The sequence below is a fragment of the Desmodus rotundus genome, chromosome 12, assembly GCF_022682495.2.
Source record: "Desmodus rotundus isolate HL8 chromosome 12, HLdesRot8A.1, whole genome shotgun sequence".
NCBI lineage: Eukaryota > Metazoa > Chordata > Mammalia > Chiroptera > Phyllostomidae > Desmodus > Desmodus rotundus.
In genome coordinates, this window is record NC_071398.1 from 15,896,380 (window position 1) to 15,918,798 (window position 22,419).

At 42.6% G+C, this 22,419-nt stretch overlaps 1 protein-coding gene across 1 annotated transcript in view; it reads left to right on the plus strand.

Moving 5' to 3' along the window:
* The window catches only part of TANGO6 (transport and golgi organization 6 homolog), a 136,345-nt gene that overhangs the window by 61,131 nt on the left and 52,795 nt on the right, over window positions 1-22,419 (plus strand). The window contains exon 15 of the mRNA XM_024556161.4: window positions 14,508-14,648. Within this exon, the coding sequence (XP_024411929.2) occupies window positions 14,508-14,648 (141 nt within the window). The remainder of the gene's footprint in view (window positions 1-14,507; window positions 14,649-22,419) is intronic.

Consider the following 22,419-nt stretch of genomic DNA (forward strand, 5'->3'; position numbering starts at 1 on the left):
CGGCGGTCTCTACAGGTTCAGCGCCGAGGGCCTCCGCACCGCTTTCGGAGCACAGGGCAGAGGCTTTGGAAATCCACCCCGGGGTTTGTGCGGTCGGCTGAGATTGTGGGCTGTGTAAACATGTAGGTCTCTGTATAGGACTTTGATATTTGTTGCGCCTCTCATGCCAATAAATTACATTTAATAACTTACTTTAATACAAATTATGAGGCCACAGAGAAGTCAGAACCCTTATACACTGCTGATGGGAATGTGAAATGGTACAGCTGCTCTGGAAGACAGTCTGACGGTTTTCCAAAGGTTAAACAGTTACCATACGGCGAGCCAGTTCCATCCCTAGATGTGTGCCCAAGAGAAGAAAACATATATCCACATGAGAGTGATGTGTGAACTCTCGTAATGGTATTATTCATAATAGCCAACAAACAGGAACAGCCTATATATCCGTCACCTGATAAATGGGTAAATACAACGTGCTATACCTATGCAGTGGAATATTATTTGGCAGTAAAAACGAATGAAGTGCTGATTCGTGCTACAAAATGGATGAACCCTGAAAACATGATAAGGGAAAGAAGTCAGACACAAAAGACTACATGTTGTGTTATTCCATTCATATGAAACATCCAGAATAGGCAAATCCATAGAAATAGAAAGTAGATTAGTGGTTGCCAGCATATGGGAGGGGAGAGGGATGGGAGTGACTGATAATAGATTTGAGTGATGTTGACTTTGTTGACTGATGAAAATGTTTTAGAATTAGTTAGAGGTCATTGCGTAACCTTGTAAATGACACCAGAAATCACTAAATTGGTGCATCTTAAAAAATAAATTTTAAAAATTCAGAGCAGTAGTTTTTCATGGAACTTTTAGGACTCTGAGGGATGGATGGGCAGGAATAGCCACCGGCAGATGGGGAGAGGGGGTTAAGGCTAAAAGAAAAGCGAAGATAGGAAGATGCTCAAGAGCAGAGCAGGTATAAAGGAGGGAGGCAGTTTGGGTTGTTAGTGGAGCCAAGTGGGTGTGAAGGGGAAGAGCGGGACCGGGCTGCAGTGCAGGAGCGGTCAGAGTGCCCGTATCTGGGCTTTTCTGTGGGCTCTCGGGCGCCTTTAAAGGCTCATTGTTATCAGCTCACCAGTAATGTCTCGGTGATGAGCTTCTTGGATTCCATGCTTATTGGTAATTGTTACTTATATGTCCTTTTTCTTATTTTCACTCATGATTTGCTGAGCACCAACCACATATCAGATGTAACTTAACATTATTTCACTTCTTACCACACCCTATGAGGGATGATATATCTCCCCATTTTTCAAAGAAATTCAGGCTCATAGGTTGTTACCAGTAAAAGGCCAACCAGTGAGTGATGGAGTCTGGAGTCACGTCCGGAGCCCTCTTATCCCTCTCTGTGCTTCCTTCCTCCCTCCATTCCATTTTCTTACCTCTCAAATCGTCATGGCCTCTGCTCTTGAAGACATTAAAAGTAAACCATGGAACCAGATCCTGATATTTTCAGCCAAACAATTAAATACTTCTTAATTTCTTGGTTTCCTGAGCTCATTTCAAACCCTTTACCTCCCTACTCATGTCAGCCAGCTGTCATAAAGACCCATTCACTACTAAGGGGGCAATTGTGAGGTGCCTTGGGTAAGCGTCAGTTGCTTAAATGTCTACAAAACATTAAGAAGGTGTGGGTACCTTCCCTGAAGATCATCTATTTAAGTTTTGCCCTGGAGTCACCCTTTCATTAGTAAAGTTGGAATTTGAAGGCAACTTAAGGAAAATAAAACAGTGAGAGAGCTCATAAGTAAACTCTCAAGTTCCTCATTAGACTCATCGTTAAGTACAATATTCCTTTACTGTCTAAGAAATCAGTTCACTTTACTGGAACTCCTTTGGTGCAACAGCTGCAAGGGCAGCCTGCTCTTACCTTTCCCTCCCAAACTACAGAGCAAGCAGCCTACATGACCCTTCACTTCAAATACAGATTAAAACTCCTGATCTCACCAGATGTGAGACTACGATGATCCTTGAAGCTGTTCACACACTTAATAAGCCCGATTATATTTTTTTATTAACCCTGACATAGTTCTTTTGTTGCTGAATCAAATGTTTAACATTTTTAACTGAAGCGTTAATTTCCTCTTCTTTGGTCACGTAGAGCTCTGAGGCGGTGGTGGAAAAGTGCAGTTACATGGCGTCTGTACAGTTTTGGCAGCTCATTTTTAGATTCTGATATTAGACTTTTAAACATGGTTTTGTTTCCTGACTGCGTGGCATCTCTGCTGTCCCTGAAGAAGCTGGGAGGTTGGGAACGAAGTGAGCCTCCGGGAACGGATCACAAACATTGAGCTACCAAAGACCTAATGAGGTCATCTCTCCCTTCCACCTGCCAGGGCATGATCGTGAAAGTTTTCTTTCTCAGGAGAAGGTTGTTTTTAGAAGCACTCTAGCACTTTACATCCAACTTTTGTTTTTTGTAATTGGTAATCTGACTTTAGATAGGGACAGAAAGAATTGTTAAATTTTTTTGGCCATTGATTTCTTTTTCTCGATGGTTTAAAATGTTTGTTCAGTCATTCAACAAATATGTTTTGAGCACTTACTAGGTGGGAGGGCACTGTGAGTCATGCACTGCCCTCGTGGGATTTACAGTCAAGAATGGGGGAGGACAGGAAGAGGTAAATATCAAATAATCTCAGAAAACAATGGGAAATATACTGAGAAGAAAAGGTACACTGAGATAAGAGAAGCTGTCTTAGGGTCATTTTATTTGACAGGGAGGGAAAGGAGGAAGTGGCCAATAAGCTGAGATCTGGTGGATGATTAGGAATTAATCTAGTACACAGGGGAAGGAAGAATGTTCAGGACAGAGGGAACAGCAAAGCTGCAGTGCTGTGGCAGGGCGGGGCCGTGGGCCGGAAGGCCTGTGCGAATGCCTGTGCGAATGCCTGTGCTCTACAGGGCCCTTGGGATCAGTGAAGGAGGGGCAGGCTGGGTGGGCTCGGAGCACCAGGCAACTCTCCTCTAACCAGAGGGCTCTGCTTTTCTCTCTTCAGCTGCGCCTTCTCTAAAGATTATATATGAGACAAACTTCTGCTGCTTATAAAAAAAAAAGGATTTGAAAAAAACCGCGGTCTTAGGCCATCTATCTGACCTAGCGAGGAAGTTTTATAACACATCATATGTGATGTGTCATGCCACACAATTATTATTTCATCACCTGCTCCTCACCCCTGTTATCCTCCCCCCTGGTAGAGAATGTGGTCTCTTTTTGAGCCTGTTTGCACGAAATGCAGTGTGTATGTGTTTGGCTGTGTCTGCAAATCTCTGAATTCAGTTGTCCAACACACAACCCTGAGCCCTTGCAAAAGACATCCTAACTGCAGATGAAAAAGGTAAAACAATATGGAATTATTTTAGGCCAGTGATTTTCAATTTTTTTTTTTTTTTTGCTGTGGGATTCATTTTTCAAATGAGATCTAACATGAAAGTGTCAAAAACTCAAAGTGCTCTTTATTATCTTGTTTGTGCCTTTTTCTTATATTTTTCACATTTTCTAGTATAAACATGTATTACTTTTATAATCAGAAGATAATGTTTTTTTAAATTATGTGGCTGTGTAGGAAAACGGAATCATTTCATGGTACCAAGTTCCCGGGACTAGCGCAGACTGAAACAGATGGCTCCCTCCGCTGTGGCACCCCCCGCTGACCTTTTCACAACCAGGCACCACCAAATCACAGGGCGGCCCGTGGCTTTTTCCCCACGAATTTATGTGATGACAGCAGAAACCTTACTGACAAACAGATGTTTTTCCCAAGTAGAGCTTTTCTTAATGAAATGGTTGCTTAGAAACCAGACCGTCCTAATAACTTTTCTATATTTAATTTGTAAAGTGATTCCATTTATGAAATTATTAAGTCTGAGAATACCAATTAGATAAAATTAAACATATCTATTATTTCTTGTCTTGCAATCCAGCAGCCATCAGGTTAAATTAGCAGCAAAATTTCACCCAGATGTGTCTATATAGGTGGTATTCATAATCAGGACATACAAGGAAAATGACAACTCACAGAGCCACCCTGCTCCGCTGTTACCTGCGATTGTCTAGTGGCACAGCGTTCGCTCTTTCACCGGTATGTGTTAGGAGCTGTGACAGGGAACACTTGTTCGGCTGCCGAGAGGATCCGTTAGGTCAGTGGGTCAAAAACTGTATGTGAAGATGTAAAAGGAACTTGAAGGTAAGCTCGGCGGCACAGCAGTAAAGGAAAGGTTGGGAGTGAAGATGCTTGCTTGGAATGACAATTTATAAATGGGAAATATGATATGCTGACTGTTGCCAACACAGAGAAATCTCAACATGCACCACATTTGTCAGGTGAATTGAAACGTCTTAAATTCCGACTAGACAAAAGTTAGAAGATGTACATTTCTGTCTCTTATTTCCAGTCATGATAGGATAGCTCAGGTAAGAACAGCTGTTCTTCCGTGACTAGCTCTGGTCACTCCCAGAAGTTGTAGCGAAGTGTTCAGCATGTATGTGCATTTATTGGGGAGGAGGGACTCCTGGAGGAAATTTGTAGTGTCTCTCTGCCCGGTTTCTCTGTGAAACTACAGTGGAAGTGCTACAAGGCATGGTTGCTGATTCCCCAACAACACAGCTTCTAAGCCAGTCCCCGTGCCGTCAGCAATGCTCGCCTCATCCTCTCATCGGGACAGTCAGCCAGGCTTGACAGAGGAAGAAGAGAATTTCAGAAATGTTTAGGTCTTGACTATACCTCTGCTTGGTGCCCAGAGCACAGAGTAAATCTCCAGGTTCTGAGACATCAGAGCATGTGAACGATCAGCCCTGTCTTGTCAGAGCTTCAGGCAAGGTGACAACCCTGGGAGGCTCTGGCTGTCTCTAAACTAGTGAGGACCTGACGCGACCCATCAGTCATCTCTGCTGATTCTGCAGTTGCTCTTTGCACAGGCTTGAGGTGAAATGCCAGCAGGAACTTAGAAAAAAATGAATCCGGAGTTCAGGGGGTGGTCCTGCCACCGGGACCACCCATCTTGGGATCGTTGGGTGTTACAAAGTATTTTATTCTCTTAACCTGGATAGTTTAAAAGAGAACCACTTACTGTTTTCTGGGAAATCAGAAGCTCCCACTTTCTTTTTACCAGTATATGTTTCTTTTGGTAGCATAAAGAGAAGGTTAAGGTGCCTTTCTACTCTTTGAAAGCTACATAAAGAGAAATAAATGAATGACACTGTTTATTTGTCAGCCATGGTCAGCTGACATGTAAGTTTCTCGGAACATGTGGGGCAGTGATTACTCTCAAAGCGGTGGTAATTGGTGTTCTTTTTTCTTGATTCCTTACACCTTCAGTTAGTATTAAAGCAGCTTTGTTTGTATTTCTGTCTGTAAAACAGCACCCTTGATCACGTGGCGTTCTTGAGGCTCGGTTTTTCTCAGCCCTGTTCTCTTACTCCTTCCTCTCTATTGCCCAGGGTTATTTGACAGAGTGGCCCTGCCAAAGTGGGCTCTAGGCTTTATGGTGCTGTTTTGGGTTTTATTTTATTCATTTGAAGAGGGTAGTAGAATTTAAAAATTTAGGGGCCCTACAAGTAGCCCAAAGATGTTGTGGAGTGGAAGTGCTTCAGAATCACTGGTTAAAAATTGGAACTCATTAAAATCCAAGCTTTGGGTTTCCTCTTGTATAGCTCCTCTGTCATCGCGAATGGCAGCAACACCTCAAGTTAGAGCCACTTGTGAATTTCATGAACTGATGTTATATTGTAATGGAATATTTAGGAAATAATATTTAAAGAGATAGACACTGGGTACAGTTCTTGCAAATTTTTAGCTGTTATTTATTCTTCATAGCTCATTGGCCTGTTTTTTTCCTCAGGCCTGAGGAATACTCACTCATATCCAATCTTTAAAAATTTGTTGAGTCTTATCTACACTTAACACAACTTCGGAGCTTCAGAGAAACTTAACATCTAATTGACATGCTAGATATTATCATTTACTCCAATTACAAAGACAGCCCAGCTATTCAATTGAATTTCCCATACTTCCTTGATTTAATAACCAACTTCCCCACTTTGCGCAACTTCCTGGATTTGTAGAGCTGAAGTTATTGCTACTTTTCATCATAGTGAGAGGTCTCAAATGAAGCACCTGAAGTAACCTACTAAAGGGTATTGTTTTCTTTCTCTTCAGGTTCTACCTTTATTATCTTTGTGTAGTAGAGCTGCAAGAGAGGACAGCCACAGACTGGTTCTTACCATTTTGCGATCAGAAGGAAAATCACCTTCTGCCAATCTCTTCTCTTAACCATCATTGTTCTTTTAATTCTTTTAAACTAGAGCTTCCTCCACAGGTTAATACACATTTTATCTTCTTTTTAGTTTTTCAAAAGAACTTATTTTTATAAATTTACTTTGAAGATAATTTGTAAAGAGTCAAAAAATTTATCCCCTGCCCTACCTCTTACCCCCTCAGAGTTTTTCTCTCCAGAGATGACCATTCCCCATGCCCGCCCCTTTTTAGTGTTGTTTTTTTTTCCCCTAGTAATTACCTCCTCATGTATAAAGAAAATGCCGATGCAGATGTCTCGGACGTTAGTTATTTTCTGTGTGTTGGGTGAGGATTTAGCGCACGTGCACACACGTGCACACTCACACCTGCATGCCCCACCCACACCCCTTTTCCTCTTGCCTTTCCCCAGCACAGTCTTGGCTACATCACTGGGCAGCACTTGCTGCTGACTACATGGGTGTGATTCATTGCCGAGCCCAGTTTGATCTTTTTTCTTATATATTTGCTTAGTTTTCTATGTAATTATTGCTAATTTTTCTCAAATGATCCAACAGCTCTATCAAATACGTATCATTTTTTCCCCCACCTTTGTTCTCTTTACCCAGACTTCAGCCTTGGACACATATCTTGTTCTTTTTATCTTTGTGTGTTTATACCTTTTTTGCTCCTCAGTCGTCACTTGTGTGGGCTTTCAGGAGGAAGAGAATACGAATGTTTGTGGTCATTCTGCCATGTTTGAGTGCAGATTCTTTTTATATTGTCACCTCTGAAAGAGGCTGTTCTATTTTAAAAGACCATGCCCCTTATCACAGATTTTTTTTTTAAAGGATTCTATTTATTCTAGACAGAGGGGAAGGGAGAGAGAAAGAGAGGGAGAGAAACATCAGTGTGTGAGAGATACATGGTTGCCTCTCACACATACCCCCTGCTGGGGACCTGGCCCACAACCCAGGCATGTGCCCTGACTGGGAATCGAACCAGCGACTTTTGGTTCATGTGCTGGTGCTCAATCCACTGAGCCACACCAGCCAGGCCAGGTTTTAAAACACTTCCATTTACTTATATTTGATAGGTAAATACATGGTTCAAAATTCACACATGGTACAGAAAGATACAGAATAAAGTATTTTCTCTCATATCTTTCCCCTGAACTCCTCATTTTCTCCCTCCGCCCAAACAACCAATATCATTAGTTTCTTGTGTATATCTTCAGAACTATTTTATGAGTGTATTTTCTCTACGTACACAAATTGTTGGATTCTGTACACATTGTTTTATACCTTGCTTTTCACTTCACTTAACTTAAATCTTAGAATTTATTTCATATTAGTTCCTAAAAGGCTTGCTTATTTTTTATGGATGCATTGTATTCCATTGTATCAATGACCACAACTTAATCAATCCTTATTAATGAACACTTGTTTTCAATCTTTCTAAAGAGTGCCACAGTGATGATTTTGTAATAGTTAATTTTATACTTATGATACGGTATTAATTAGGATAAATTCCTGGAGTTGAATTGCTGCCTTACCACAGAATTTAGGTGTTTAAACATTATTCTTACAAATGCAAGACAGACTCTTTGAAATGTGAAGTGTTTGATTTGTTTTCCCATTCAAGTAACAAATCACTGTCTCCCTCTTTCCGCCCCCTCCCCCCCCCACCCCCCACCCCCCCCCCCCCCCCCCCCGCAGGGGCAGCCACAGCAGATTTAGACAGAAAAAGAAGCTGGCGCTTTGCTCTTGGCAGTAGGCTCCTCTTTACATTCAAGATGTACAGTATTTCCTCCCTTTTCCCTCTATTCTAAAAATGTAAAAGGGTAGGTATGAAGAAATATGTTCTTATAGTTTTTATAACAACTTTTTGAGATATAATTGAAATACTACACAATTCACCCACTTAGAGTATACAATCCAGTGGGGTTTAGTGAATACATTCACAGAATGTGTGACTATCGCCACAACCAATTTTGGAAAGTTTTTATCATTCCAGAAAGAAACTCCATACCCACTAGCATTCACTCCCTATTTCCCGCCAACTCCTACAGCCTGAATCTACTTTCTGTCCATAAATTTGCCTACTTTGGATATTTCATCTAAATGGAGTCACACAGGAATTGGGGTTTTGCATTTCTTACAGTTTTTTGGCAGAAATACCTGAGAGGTACGAGTAGGTGGTTTTCCGGGCTGACGTGGGATTTGGGGAGGTAGGCGGTTATCTGCCTAGGGGAATGAGGCAGGTTAGTCTTGAAGTGGGGGTGGCTCGGCAGGCTTTGGGACAGAGCCAGTCAGCAAAGACCTCTGGAGCTGAGCTGTCTTCCCTACCCTGTAAGCGCACCAGGAAGGTGAGACTCCACCTGCACCACTGTCGCTGCCGAAGGTCCACAGAGTCACTGAGCAGAACGCTGAGGGACCATCTTGAAGTCAAAATCACTTTGAACCGAATACGTTTCTGGCTATATCATGAAAGTCATTGGGAGAGAAAAAGTCATTTTACAAAGTTGATTGTCTCTATTTTGTTGCATAAAGTACTTTTAATAATATTTTTAAAGGTGATTTGCCCGTATCCTATGCTTTTCCCCCAAACGCAGGTCAGATTGCTTTCCTGAACTCTTGCCAGTTTGTTTGTTTCACCCTTACCTACCATGTGTCTTATCTCTTACCACATCGTGAAATGCACAGTCATTTTCCTGGGATCAGAGCAGGAGCGGCTATCTCTCTCAGACGATCATTTGCTTCTTGTTGCCCAAGAGATTGATGTGTCATGTTTCCTTGAAGCCTGTGCTGATCCAGAAATTACCTCATTTTCCAATTACAAAGGAGTTAACTAGTGTGAGGGGCCAAGGTTCACGCGAAGGTTATGGCCACGTTTCCTCAGTTGTCACAGTTCGGAAAGCTTTTCAAATAGGAAACAGAAACAGTCACACAACATCTCATCCCCTTACATTGCTAAACAGTCATAACCACCATATATGATTCTCTTCACTGCCCTTGTCCTCTGTGGATTTATAGGTTCATAGGTGGCAACTGTGTCCTAGAAGGTAACACTCAGACAGTCAGAGGGCCATTTGGCAGCAGCCTGTGGAGCAGCCCAGCAGGAAGATAAACAAACAATTGCTAATGGGACTGTGGGAAGCAAGGAAACTACTTTGCTGTTGGCAATGTCTCAATGCAAGATTGGGAGAATTTAAAGCTCCCTAGTGGAATTAAAAGTTTGGCATTATAGGAAAAGTAAAAATAAAAAATCTGAAATTAAAAAGAAATGTACCTGAAGAAGGCTGTGTTTGACGGAAAATAATCAAACTGGTGGACACATAAAGGATATTTATTGGCTTGTAGATGCAGAGAGTCTAACGGGCCGGACCCAGGGGCTCACAGCATTCCATCAGGTCTCTGCTCTTCTCCTTCCCTCTCTCGGCTCCCCCCACTCTGTGTTGGCACTGTTTTGGGTGGGCTTTCTCCACACAGTGGCCACTGGCAGCTTCAGGTTAATCACTTCAATAGGAAAGAAAAGTGAGAAGAACTCATCTTTCCCAGTAGTTCCCATGGGGGCTTCAGGATTGAACGGCAGTGCCCGTTCCTGAACCAGTCATTGTGGTGGGGAACGTCCTGGCCGGCCAGCCTGTGATATGAGTTCGCACATGGAGGGAAAGTAGGATGTTAGCTCCACTCACAAAGGCTGAAAGCAGAGGAGAAGGGATACCTACCAAAGGAACACCTGGTGCCACTACTGGGAGAGAGAAGGTGGTGTGTGCTACCGAAAGTGCCTGATACAGGGAGGAAGTCAAGAGCTCATTTTGAAGCGTGTAGAAGCATATATAGAAGAATAATGTGCTCATACTGTTCTCTGCCAAAGATTAATGAGAGAAAATAGGCATAAATGACAGTGGGAGGGATTTTAATAATAGATGTGCTTTAGAAAAGCTAGATATAGATCAAAGTTTTATAAAGCCAATCCCATTTTCCCATTGATTTCCATGATAAAGTCATAACCTTTAGTCCCAAAAGGAAGCAGATCTATCAGGTTTTTTTTACCTGGGAACTTCTAATGGGAAGTAGTTATGGTAGCAACAGATCTGTAATATGCATGAGGCCTTGTAACATACCATCTATCCAACATCTACCAGAGGGGCAGTTACCAAGCACCATTCATTTTTCTTTTGGGGCCCTTTCAGCACTTGGAAGCTGTTTCCTTTCTCTCCCTTAGTGAACAAGACATGTATCCTTTTCTTAAGCCACAGACCTTTTTCCTGTGCTAGGATAATTCCACCTTGGACCTCCAAGAAGTTGCCCATTGTTTTACATAATAGAGCTCACTACAAATGCAGGGTCACATTTTGCCAACAGGGAAGCTATCTAATTCAGGTTCTGCCACAGCCTGAAACTCCCTTAAGAGCAGAGCTTCTGTTTGTATAAAATTGGAGGCTGCATAAAGAGAGCTGTGACTTAGGACCACCTGCAGAGACTTCCCAGGCTTTTCCTGAAGCAATGAAAAGGTAGAGGTGGGGAGAGCAGAAGAGAGGATGGGCAGACAAGCACAGCCCTCGGCAGGCGCTCCGCCTTTTGTATATCTAATTTATAAGAGAATGGAATCACAACCTGTAACACAGAAAATCGTATGTAGACTTTGCCTGCAAGATTGTCAAGTTGAAATAGGAGAATGCTAAACTCAGGTAAGAAAAAATAATTACAGATTTCTCAAACACTTATATTACCCATTCCCCATCTTCTCTTTTTTAATTCCTGAAATTTCATATCAAGACTGTATCTTTGAACTCTTTTTTTGTTCATTCATTCATTTAACAAATAGTGATCGAGCACCTGCTGTGTGCTGGCACTCTAGGCAGTGAAGCTATAGCAGGGAATGAAACCAAATCCTCACTTTGCAGAGCTTACATCCTAAGGAGGAGAGCAGTCGATAGATAAGCAAACATATAACGTGTCAGGTAATGCTAAGTGCTGAGAAGAAAAATAAAGCGGGTGAATGGGATAGAGAGCGGTGAGAGGAGGAGGCTGCCATTTTAGGTATGGCACGTGGCATTTGAACACAGAGACGGGATGGGGTTTGGCGAGCAAGCAGTGAGGCTCCCTGGATGAGGAGCAGCCTGGGCAGAGGGGAAAGTAAGGCAGTCAGTCTATTCTAAGAACAGTGAGGAGGCCAGAGTTGCTGGACTACAGGGAGCAAGGGAGAGTGTGCTGAAAGATGAGGTCAGAGAGAAAGCAAAGGCAGGTGGGGAATGGGGGCTGCTCATATGCAGGGCAGAAGGGAAACCATTGAAGGATTTGGACAGAAAAATGATGGGGCCTGATTTGTGTTTTAACCAGAAAGTTCCAGCTGCAGTTTGGGAATAGGGTAGAAGCAGAGAGACCGATTAGGAGATCACTGAAAAAACCAGACCAGAGATGATGAACCGGCTTTTGAGGTGGAGGTGGTGAGAAGCATTCTCATCTTGGATATATTTTGAAATTCATATTTCCTTCGTTTGCTTTTTCTTTTCTTTTTTATCCTCACCATTCTTTTTTTTTTTTTTAATATATTTATTGATTATGCTATTACAGTTGTCCCATTTCCCCCCCCCACTCCACTCCATCCTGCCCAACCCCCTCCCTCCCACATTCCCCCCCCCATAGTTCATGTCCATGGGTCATACTTATAAGTTCTTTGGCTTCTACATTTCCTACACTATTTTTACCCTCCCCCTGTCTATTTTCCACCTATCATCTATGCTACTTATTCTCTGTACCTTTACCCCCCTCTCCCGCTCCCACTCCCTTATTGACAACCCTCATGTTCTAGTTGTTTGCCTAGTTTGCTCTCGTTTTTGTTTTATGTGTGGTCGTTAATAACTGTGAGTTTGTTGTCATTTTTACTGTTCCTATTTTTGATCTTTTTCTTAGGTAACTCCCTTTAACATTTCATATAATAAGGGCTTGGTGATGATGAGCCTCTTCAACTTGACCTTATCTGAGAAGCACTTTATCCTCCCTTCCATTCTAAATGATAGCTTTGCTGGATACAGTAATCTTGGATGTAGGTCCTTGCGTTTAATCTTGGGTAATGTAATTATGATGTGTCTTGTTGTGTTCCTCCTTGGGTCCAGCTTCTTTGGGACTCTCTGAGCTTCCTGGACTTCCCGGAAGTCTATTTCCTTTGCCAGATCGGGGAAGTTCTCCATTATTTGTTCAAATAAGTTTTCAATTTTTTGTTCTTCCTCTTCTCCTTCTGGCACCCCTATAATTCGGATGTTGGAACGTTTCAAGGTGTCCTGGAGGTTCCTAAGCCTCTCCTCACTTTTCCAAGTTCTTGTTTCTTCATTCTTTCCTGGTTGGATGTTTGTTTCTTCCTTCTGGTCCATACCATTGATTTGAGTCCCAGTTTCCTTCTCATCACTATTGGTTCCCTGTACATTTTCCTTTGTTTCTCTTAGCATAGGCTTCATTTTTTCATCTGTTTTTCGAATAGATTCAACCAAGTCTGTGAGCATATTGATAACCAGTGCTTTGAACTGTGCATCCGATAGGTTGGCTATCTCTTCGTCGCTTAGTTGTATTTTTTCTGGAGCTTTGAAGTGTTCTGTCATTTGGGCCATTTTTTTTTTGTTTGTCTTGGCGCGTCTGTTACTTTAAGGGGCGGAGCCTTAGGTGTTCACCAGGGCGGGGTAACGCTGGTCACTGGGCTGTGATGCTGTACGTGGGGGCGGGGCCGAGAGGGAGCAATGGCGCCCGCTTCACTCTCCTCCGGATTTCAGTCTTTCACTCCGCTACCCACAATCAAACTGGGCCCCTCTGGTGCTGGTTCCCGAGTAAGTGGGCCTGTGCACACTCTAGGCCCCTGTGGGTCTCTCCAACAACCTCTCCTGTGAGGCTGGGAGTCTCTCCTGCCGCCCCAACCCCCAGGGGCGCTTTCAATCAGAGGTTTGAGGCTTTATTTCCCCGAGCTGGAGCCCTGGGTTGCGCAGAGGTCTGCTTCTCTGCCCGCCGTTTGTCCGGTTTATCTGTGGACGAATGTGGTGCCGCAATGTGCTATCCGCCACTCTGCCTGCCCCACTCTCCGTCACTCTGAGTCCGGCCCTCTGGGTTTATCTGTGCAAATGTGGGACCTCAGGGTCTGCTAGTGCTCGGACTGCCTGCGCCATTTGTCCCACACTCCGCCAGTCTCAGTCCCGCCACAGCCACGCGAGTCCTCTCCACCCCAGTGCCGTCTCCGCCCCTCCTACCAGTCTGGATGAATGATTATTTTCTGTTTCCTTGGTGTTGGTCCCCCTTGCTGTTCGATTCTCTGTCAGTTCTGGTTGTGCGAGGAAGCGCAGTGTGTCTACCTACGCCGCCATCTTGGTTCTCCTATCCTCACCATTCTTAAGAAGTATATAACTTTGCCCACATACCCAACCCCAGTGATGGAATTGTATTTATATGCTTTGAGACCAGGGGCTTTATATCTGGTACTGTTTTAGGTCATTCTCTCCTTCCTCCACCCCTCTAAAGTTTGCTTGCTATGGAGCTGGGCACAGATAATGGTAACACTGTTGCCGATGACACATCTGGGAGATGCTGGCATGATGGGAGAAGGGGTCAGCAAGCCCTAGGAAGGGGGACTCACGAGCAGGATCTCCCCTATTTCTGATCAGGGAACTCGGCCATAAGCCTCTATCTGCTACTGATCACGCCCAGATGCCCTGAAGGTATTTCCTTGTGGAAATTGCTCTTATTGTTGACAGTTGTACAGAGAGAACTCATAATGGAATGGAGAACTGCGGCAGAGACAGGAATCACTGCTGTGTCCCAGCTGATGTGTTGGCAGGGACAGCAGTAGTTACAGAACCCTAAAGCCTCAGAATCAAGATTCCTAGAAGGCATTTAACCCAGTCTGCTGCTGCTGTGTGAATCCCTGCCATGGTTGTAATCATCTAGCCTCTGCTTCAAGAGTCTGTAATTCATAGATCATAGAATGTCAGTGCTGGGAGTGGTCTTGGAGATCACAGAGGCCTGGGACTAGAAGAGTCAGGGTCTGGACTCCCAGACCCATGTTCTTTCCACTCACTATGCTGTCACTTCAGATGAAGGGCAGCCCTTGCTGAGAATAACAGAGGTGGGTTTAAATGTCTCTGAGGTCATCCCCTCACAGGCTGTCTGGGTTTGTTTGCCTTTCTGTCCTAAACAGTAATGAATTCTCTTCTTATTTTCCACCCAGGGGTTGCCCTGCTCGCAGATGCATACCCTGAGAAAATCTTGCTTGGCCTGTTGGCTCAGTATGACAGCAGTAAGGACAAGCACACGCCGGAGACCAGAATGAAAGTGGGGGAAGTCCTGATGCGGGTTGTCAGAGCATTAGGTGAGTTTTCTCGTTCCGTCCATCTGGAGCAGGGTGGTGGAGCAGTGTGGCTTCGGAACCAGAGTCTCTACCCCTGGCGGCTAGGTGCGCGGCCCTGGTGAGGGCAGGGATGCTCTTAAGCATTTCGCAATGCACGGGACAGCTCCCTACAGCAAAGAGAGATCTGGCCCAAAATGTCACCACGGCTCCTCTGGAAATCTCCTGTTCTAGAGCTCACGGGGGCCATTCCGTTTCTGCTGTAACATCACTCAGATGTGTTACAGGACTGTTACAGTTAAATCCAGGACTGCTGCGTACAGTTACTCAGGTTGCTCACAGCTGTAAAAACTCCAGGAGGCATCACTGTATTGAACGGCATGCCCTGGAGTTGTACATACGACCACTTACACTGTAGACTGCCCTCTCACTGGACAGAGTTGGAAAAGTTACTCATCCCTTTCTGTAATAGATTTGCAGGTGCTTTCGGCTGTGGAAGCTTCTGCATGTGGCTAACACTGTCTGTTTTATGCCAGTCTTATGAGCATAATTTTTTAGTGGCTGGTCGTGTCTGATTTCTGCTACATGTGGGAGGGGGAGAGCCTGTGGCCACCTTTGAAGTGACTGTGTGCCTGCTACCCTTTTTTGGCCTTCCTTTTACATCTGTTGTACCATAACCTAAACTAAAGTATGTCTTAAATTATCCCTTATGTTTAGGGGATATTTTATATCCTTTTTGCTAATATTTATTTCTCATTCTAAGGAAAAAGAGAGAAAAATAAATGAAATGGCTTTTTAAATTTGTATGCGGCTGTCATTTGAATCCTGAACTTGGGCCAGAAATCCTTGATGGAAAAAACATTTTCCACCTCTGCCCATTGTAATACCCAAACATTCTCTGAATGCTAATTCAATTTCCTGCTTTTGTCAGGCTCCAGATCATATAAATTCCTGGGTAATTTGTTAGCTCTTCCCTAATGCTCAAAGTTTTTAAAATCTTGAATATACTTTTCTAAATTTTTAAATCTTGGGGGTAGTGACATCAATGTAGTTCAGCTCAAAAACATTTCTTGTATAGTTAGTGTATGTGCCAGGGCAATAGGAGCCTGAGAAAAGCCACAGTCTCTTCCTGTAGGGACATTGCAGTGTGGTAGGAGTCAACTCATACTCAAGGCATCTCAGAAGTTGACAGGCCTGTGGAAGGTATTACAGGAACACAGAGGAAGCGGTCTCGTCTGTCCTTTTTCTTCTCAAGACCCTGTAGTTGAACATGGCAGTGTGCTGCGGGGCTACATCAGTCCCTCATCACTATCACAGCACAGCCGGGCAATTTCCAAAAAATAGCTTTTGTGTGATAGTTTTCAGAGATTCTCATCTCATGCACAGGCCTAATTAAGGTAAAAGGGTAGGTTGCACGTGTGAATAATTGGGCACCAGCACAGGAGTTGGGCATTCACAGATGTCAGCAGCAATAAACAACAGTCAGGGATTAGAGTTCATATATATATAGTTTTTTTTAATTGTCACCTGAAAATATGTTTATTGATTTTAGAGAGAGAGTAAAGTGGGGGAGAAAGAGAGAGAGAGAGATACCGATGTGAGAGAGAAACATCAATCAATTGCCTCCTGTACATGCTCTGGCCAGGGATAGAATCCGCAGCCTAGGTATATGCCCTGACCAAGGGTCCAACCTACTACCTTTTGGTGCGTGTGACGCTACTCCAACCAACTGAGCCACCCAGCCAGAGCAGAGTTCACATATTTTAAACGGAGAATTTTTCAGCAAAATTCAGAGGATCAAATGAAATGCTTCTTGCCAAGTCTGCCTAGCTTAGCATTGGGATAGTTCAATTCAATAAATATTTAAATTAACATAAGTTGGAAATACTAACCTGGTCAGAATTAAAGGTTGAAGGCCAGACTGAATAACTATTTCTTTCTCTTCCTCTTTTTTTTTTCCTTCCTTATGTCAGTTTTTTTCAGAGATGTAAGTTTAAAATCTGTTTTATAGACCTTGCTCCCCCAATTGTATCAGTAATACATGGTAATTTTGGATAATTTGGAAAATATTATAAAGTAAAACAGTAATTACATAGTCTCACCATTCAGAAGTAACCACTCTGTTTATAATTTGATATTTTCCTCTAGTTTCCTTTTTCCTGAGAATTGTAATTATACTGTATATATACTGCATATTTTAATTTAATAATATTTACAAGCACTTTTCCACATCATTAAACATTTCTTGAAAAATAAGATTTACTGGTTTAATTTGAATTTATTATAATAATATTTAATTACCTTGTAGAAAGCTATTATTGTTTAATTAGATTGTTTCCAGTTCCTTTCTCTATGAGGAACTTTTTGGGATTATGAGAAGTGCACTATTGTTTATTCTTTTTTAAAAATATTTTATTTATTTATTTTTAGAGAGGAGAAGGAAGGGAGAAAGAGAGGGAGAGAAACATCAGTGTGTGGTTGCCTCTTACGCACCCCTCCAGGGACCTGGCCTGCAACCCAGGCATGTGCCCTGACTGGGAATTGAACTGGTGACCCTTTGGTTCACAGGCCGGCACTCAATCCACTGAGCCACACCAGCCAGGGCCTATTACTGAAATTTTTTTTAAATTTTTTAAAATGTATTTTATTGATTATGCTATTACAGTTGCCCCATTTCCCCCCCTTAATTCCCCTCTACCCTGCACACCCCCTCCCTCCCACATTCCCCCCCTTTAGTTCACGTCCATGGGTCGTACATATAAGTTCTTTGGCTCCTACATTTCCTATACTATTCTTAACCTCCCCCTGTCTATTTTCTACCTACCATTTATGCTACTTATTCTCTGTACCTTTTCCCTCCTCTCTCCCTCTCCCACTCCTCTGCTGATAACCCTCCATGTGATCTCCATTTCTGTGATTCTGTTCCTGTTCTAGTTGTTTGCTTAGTTTGTTTTTGTTTTAGGTTCAATTATTAATAACTGTGAGTTTGTTGTCATTTTACTGTTCATATTTTTTATCTTCTTTTTCTTAGATAAGCCCCTTTAACATTTCATATAATAAGGGCTTGGGATGATGAACTCCTTTAACTTATCTGGGAAGCACTTTATCCGCCCTTCCATTCTAAATGATAGCTCTGCTGGATAGAGCAATCTTGGATATAGGTCCTTACCTTTCATAACTTGGAATATCTCTTTCCAGCTCCTTCTTGCCTACAAGGTTTCTTTTGAGAAATCAGCTGACAGTCTTATGGGAACTCCTTTGTTGGTAACTGTCTTCTTTTCTCTTGCTGCTTTTAAGATTCTCTCCTTCTGTTTAATCTTGGGTAATGTAATTATGATGTACCTTGGTGTGTTCCTCCTTGGGTCCCACTTATTTGGGACTCTCTGAGCTTCCTGGACTTCCTGGAAGTCTATTTCCTTTACCAGATTGGGGGAGTTCTCCTTCATTATTTGTTCAAATAAGTTTTCAGTTTCTTGCTCTTCCTGTTCTCTTTCTGGTTCCCCTATGATTCGGATATTGGAACATTTAAGTTTGTCCCTGAGGTTCCTAAGCCTCTCCTCATTTTTTTGAATTCTTGTTTCTTTATTCTGTTCTGGTCGAATGTTTCTTTCTTCCTTCTGGTCCACACTGTTTATTTGAGTCCCGGTTTCCTTTCCATCACTGTTGGTTCCCTGTACATTTTCCTTTATTTAACTTAGCATAGCCTTCATTTTTTGATCTAATTTGTGACCATATTCAACCAATTCTGTGCGCATCTTGATTACCAGTGTTTTGAACTGTGCATCTGATAGGTTGGCTATCTCTTCATTGCTTTGTTGTATTTTTTCTGGAGCTTTGATCTGTTCTTTCATTTGGGCCATTTTTTTTTCTTTCTCGGTGCACCTGTTAGGTAGTAAGGGACAGAGCCTCAGGTGTTCACCAGGGTGGGACAACCCACGTTGCTGCCTTGTGAAACTGTATGTGGGGGAAGGGGTCTGACAGGGAACAGTGGTGCTGGTTCTGCTCTCTGCTGGTTTTCAATCACATCCCCCACTACCCACAATGAAATTGGGCCCTTTTGGTGCTGATTCCTGGGTGGGTGGGTGTGTGTTCATTCTAGGACCCTGTGGGTTTCTCCAATGAACTCTCCTGTGAGGCTGGGAGTTTCTCCTGCTGCCACCTCAACCCCCACAGGTATTTTCAGTCAGATGTTGAGGCTTCAATTCCCTGCCCTGGAACCCTGGTTTGCATGGTCTGTCTTGCTCCCGAAACTCCTTGGTTGTCAGACTTCTATGCAGTTCGATTTTCTATCAGTTCTGGTTGTTCTTTGTTTTTAAATTTGTTGTTGTCCTCCTTTTGGTTGCATGAGGAGGCACAGTGTCTGCCTAGCATCCAACTTGGCTGGAAGTCACATCCAAGATCCTATTGTTTATTCTTAAACACAAATCCTTTTAGTGAATCTTTGCTTCTTTCTTTAGGATTGGTTCCTGCTAGGGAGATTACCAGGTCAAAGTATATGCACGCTTTTAAGGCTCTTAATATTTAGTGCTAAGTTGCCCTCCAGAAATATGCACTCTTGTCAGCAGTGAATGAGACTGCGAATGTTTCATAAAGAAAAATTATTCCATGGCTTCAGACCTGATTTCTAACCCTGATCATCCATCTCTCAAATGTGTACCTTTGCTGCCAGAATGAATGGCCGAACCTGTCAGAGAATGTGGCGGGTGGGTGGGCCGAGGGAAGGAAGGAGTGGGGGTGAAGGGAAGGACTGATGGGTGGAAGGGCGGAGGCATGACTCAGTGCACTCGCTGTTGCTCTGGGAGAGCAACTAGGATCTGCTAGTGTCATCACAACACACAAAGAATAGCACCGAATTATTTTTAAAGGCAGAATGCAGTCTTCTAATCAGCAAGCTCAAACAAGTTCCAGTTTATTCTAGATCAGAAGTTTCTAAAAATAAGAGCAAAAATAGAAAGCCTTATTCATGTTGAAGATATTCATCTAAAGAGTTTGCCTTCAGTGAAATCTATAGGAAAGATCAGGAATTAATTTTTGGAATGAAGAATGAAGGGAGGGAACTAAATCGCAGGTGTCTGCAGGAGTGTGCCAGGGTAAGTAGAATGATACCCAGGATGCTGGGGCAAAGCGACTTATACTTCTATTAGGTTAGCAGGTACCTTTTCTCAAATTACTCTATATTCCAGGAAAAGAGTGGGTCCTGGGTTTAGGGTATATTTCAAACTCTTAAAACCTGCAAAACACCCTTACTTAATGTGCTTTGTCAACTCTTCTCTATATCACCTGCTGACAGCCACCTTTTTCTAGCCAGTTGTAGAAAACATTGGATTTGTCTAGCAGGCTACTGTGAGTACCAGTTGGCTTGATGTGGGAATTAAGATGAGAGAAAGAGCCTTGACTGGTGTGGCTCAGTTGGTTGGGTGTTTTCCTGAAAAGCAATAGGTCACCAGTTCAATTCCTGCTCAGGGCGCATGCCTAGGTTGCAGGTTCGGTCCCTGTTTGGGGCACTTGTAATAGGCAACTAGTGGATGTTTCTGCCTCACATCTATGTTTCTCTCCCTCCCACCCTGTAAATAAATTAATTAATTTTTTGGGTTTTTTTTTTAAATGAAAGAGGAGCTTTAAAACAGCTACATAGCCCTGGTTGGGTAGCTCCTTTGGTTAAAGCATTGTTCCGATATGCCAAGTTGTGGGTTTGATCACTGGTCAGGGCACATGTAGGAATCAACCAATGAATGCATGAATAAATGGAACGACAAGTGGATGTCTTTCGTTTTTCTCTCTCTCTAAAATCAATAAATAAAAATAAAAAAAAATACAGTTACATAATATTTTATAGTATGGCTATACCACAACGTACACAATTTATTCAGCCATTCCTCTGTGAATGAACCTCTATTTTTTCCCTGTGACATGCAGTATTGTAATATAAATTCTCATATATGTGTGCTAATAGAATATATTATATACATGCATATTTTATACATATGTACGAATACAAATTTGATATTTGCCAAAGTGGAATCACTGGGTCAAAGGATGTTTACATTTTAAATGGCTTATATGATGACAGATTACTTTCTAAAATCATGGGTGAGATTGTGCTTTTTGAATCCCTGCTATGTCTGTTGCCAAATAGAGAAAAGTATCTTTTGAAAATTATGTTCTTCAAAGTGAATAGACTAAGAAAGTCCCCTTTTTTGTTGTTTGTCTTGATTGCAATGGGGGAAAACATCTTGATTTAAGAAATACAATATTAATACATTTTGCTATCGAGTACTTTATAAGAGCAGTCAAGGAATGACAAAATAAATCACCTTTAGAAGTATCTTAAAATTTGTTTAAAGGTGCAGCGTAATAACCAATTACCTCAAGGCCTTCTAATTAAGTAATTTCCAGAACTATTTTAACTTTTAATTTACTAATTTAAAAGTTTTACTTTATGGGCCCTCCTGGTGTGGCTCAGTGGATTGAGCACTGGCCTACGAACCAAAGGGTCGCTGGTTCGATTCCTAGTCAGGGCACAAGCCTGGGTTGCAGGCCAGGTCCCCAGTGGGGGGTGCACAAGAGGCAACCACATATTGATGTTTGTCTCCCTTTCTTTCTACTTCCCTTCCCCTCTCTCTAAAAATAAATAAAAATAAAATCTTTTTTTAAAAAAAGTTTTACTTTATGGGCTTTTTCTTTCATAATATGTCTTTTGGTTCTCTTTTGTGTAATAAACAACCCCAGAACTTAATGGCTTAAAACCATATCTGTCTGTTCAGAATTCTGTAATGTGGGTAAGGCTTGGCAGGGACAGCTCCTCTTTGCTCCACGTCACGTTGTCTAGGCTCAGGTGCTGGTGCTTCTGCTGTGTGCGGTGTAGGCTGGGCTCACCCAGGAGGCTGCATTCACCTGGGGTCTTGACTGGAGTGCCCCATTGCTCCTCCACATGGCTTCTTTCTGTCCCTGCATACGGACACTCATCATTTGGTTCTTGGATCAAACTTCTTTTCAGCATGGTGAATGGTTTCTCAGAAAACAAAAGCAGAAGCTGCCAGGCCTGTTAAGAGCTAAACCTGGAACTGGCTTACTATGGCTTCTGCCATATTCTGCTGTCAAAGTAAGTCATAAAAACAGCACAGATTCAAGGGAAAGGGAAGTAGCCACTAATTCTCGGAGAGAGAAATAGCATTATATGCAGGGATGGTGTGTTGGCAGCCATATCTGCATACTAATTACCACATTACCAAAAGTAGTGCATGCTCACCACAAGCCTAGCAATACAGAGGAATGTAAAGAGAAATTGGGTTTCTGCCAAATATTAGTTACATTTACTATTGTCGCCTCCCGAGGTAAATAGTGATAATAGTTTTGCATTGTTCCTTTACACCTTTCCCTGTGGAAAAGGAACCTCATATGGATATATGTAAAAATATATGAGCTTCTTGCATGGGCTTTTTTCCCCCTCTTTTACAAAATAGAATATTTTTAAAATTAAAGTTTTTATTTATTTACTTTTAGAGAGAGGGGAAGGGAGGGAGAAAGAGAGGGAGAGAAACATCACTGTGTAAGAGATACATCAATTGGTTGCCTCTTACACACCCCCAACTGGGGACCCGGCTGGCAACTCAGGCACGTGCCCTGACCAGGAAATGAACCTGCAACCTTTCGGTTCACAGGCCAGCGCTCAGTCCTCTGAGCTACACCAGTCAGGGCTAAAAAACAAAAACCAGAAAACCCCAGAATCTTAATATGCTATTACTATTACTCTTACTATTATTACATACCATTATGTGCTTTCTTTGAAATCATG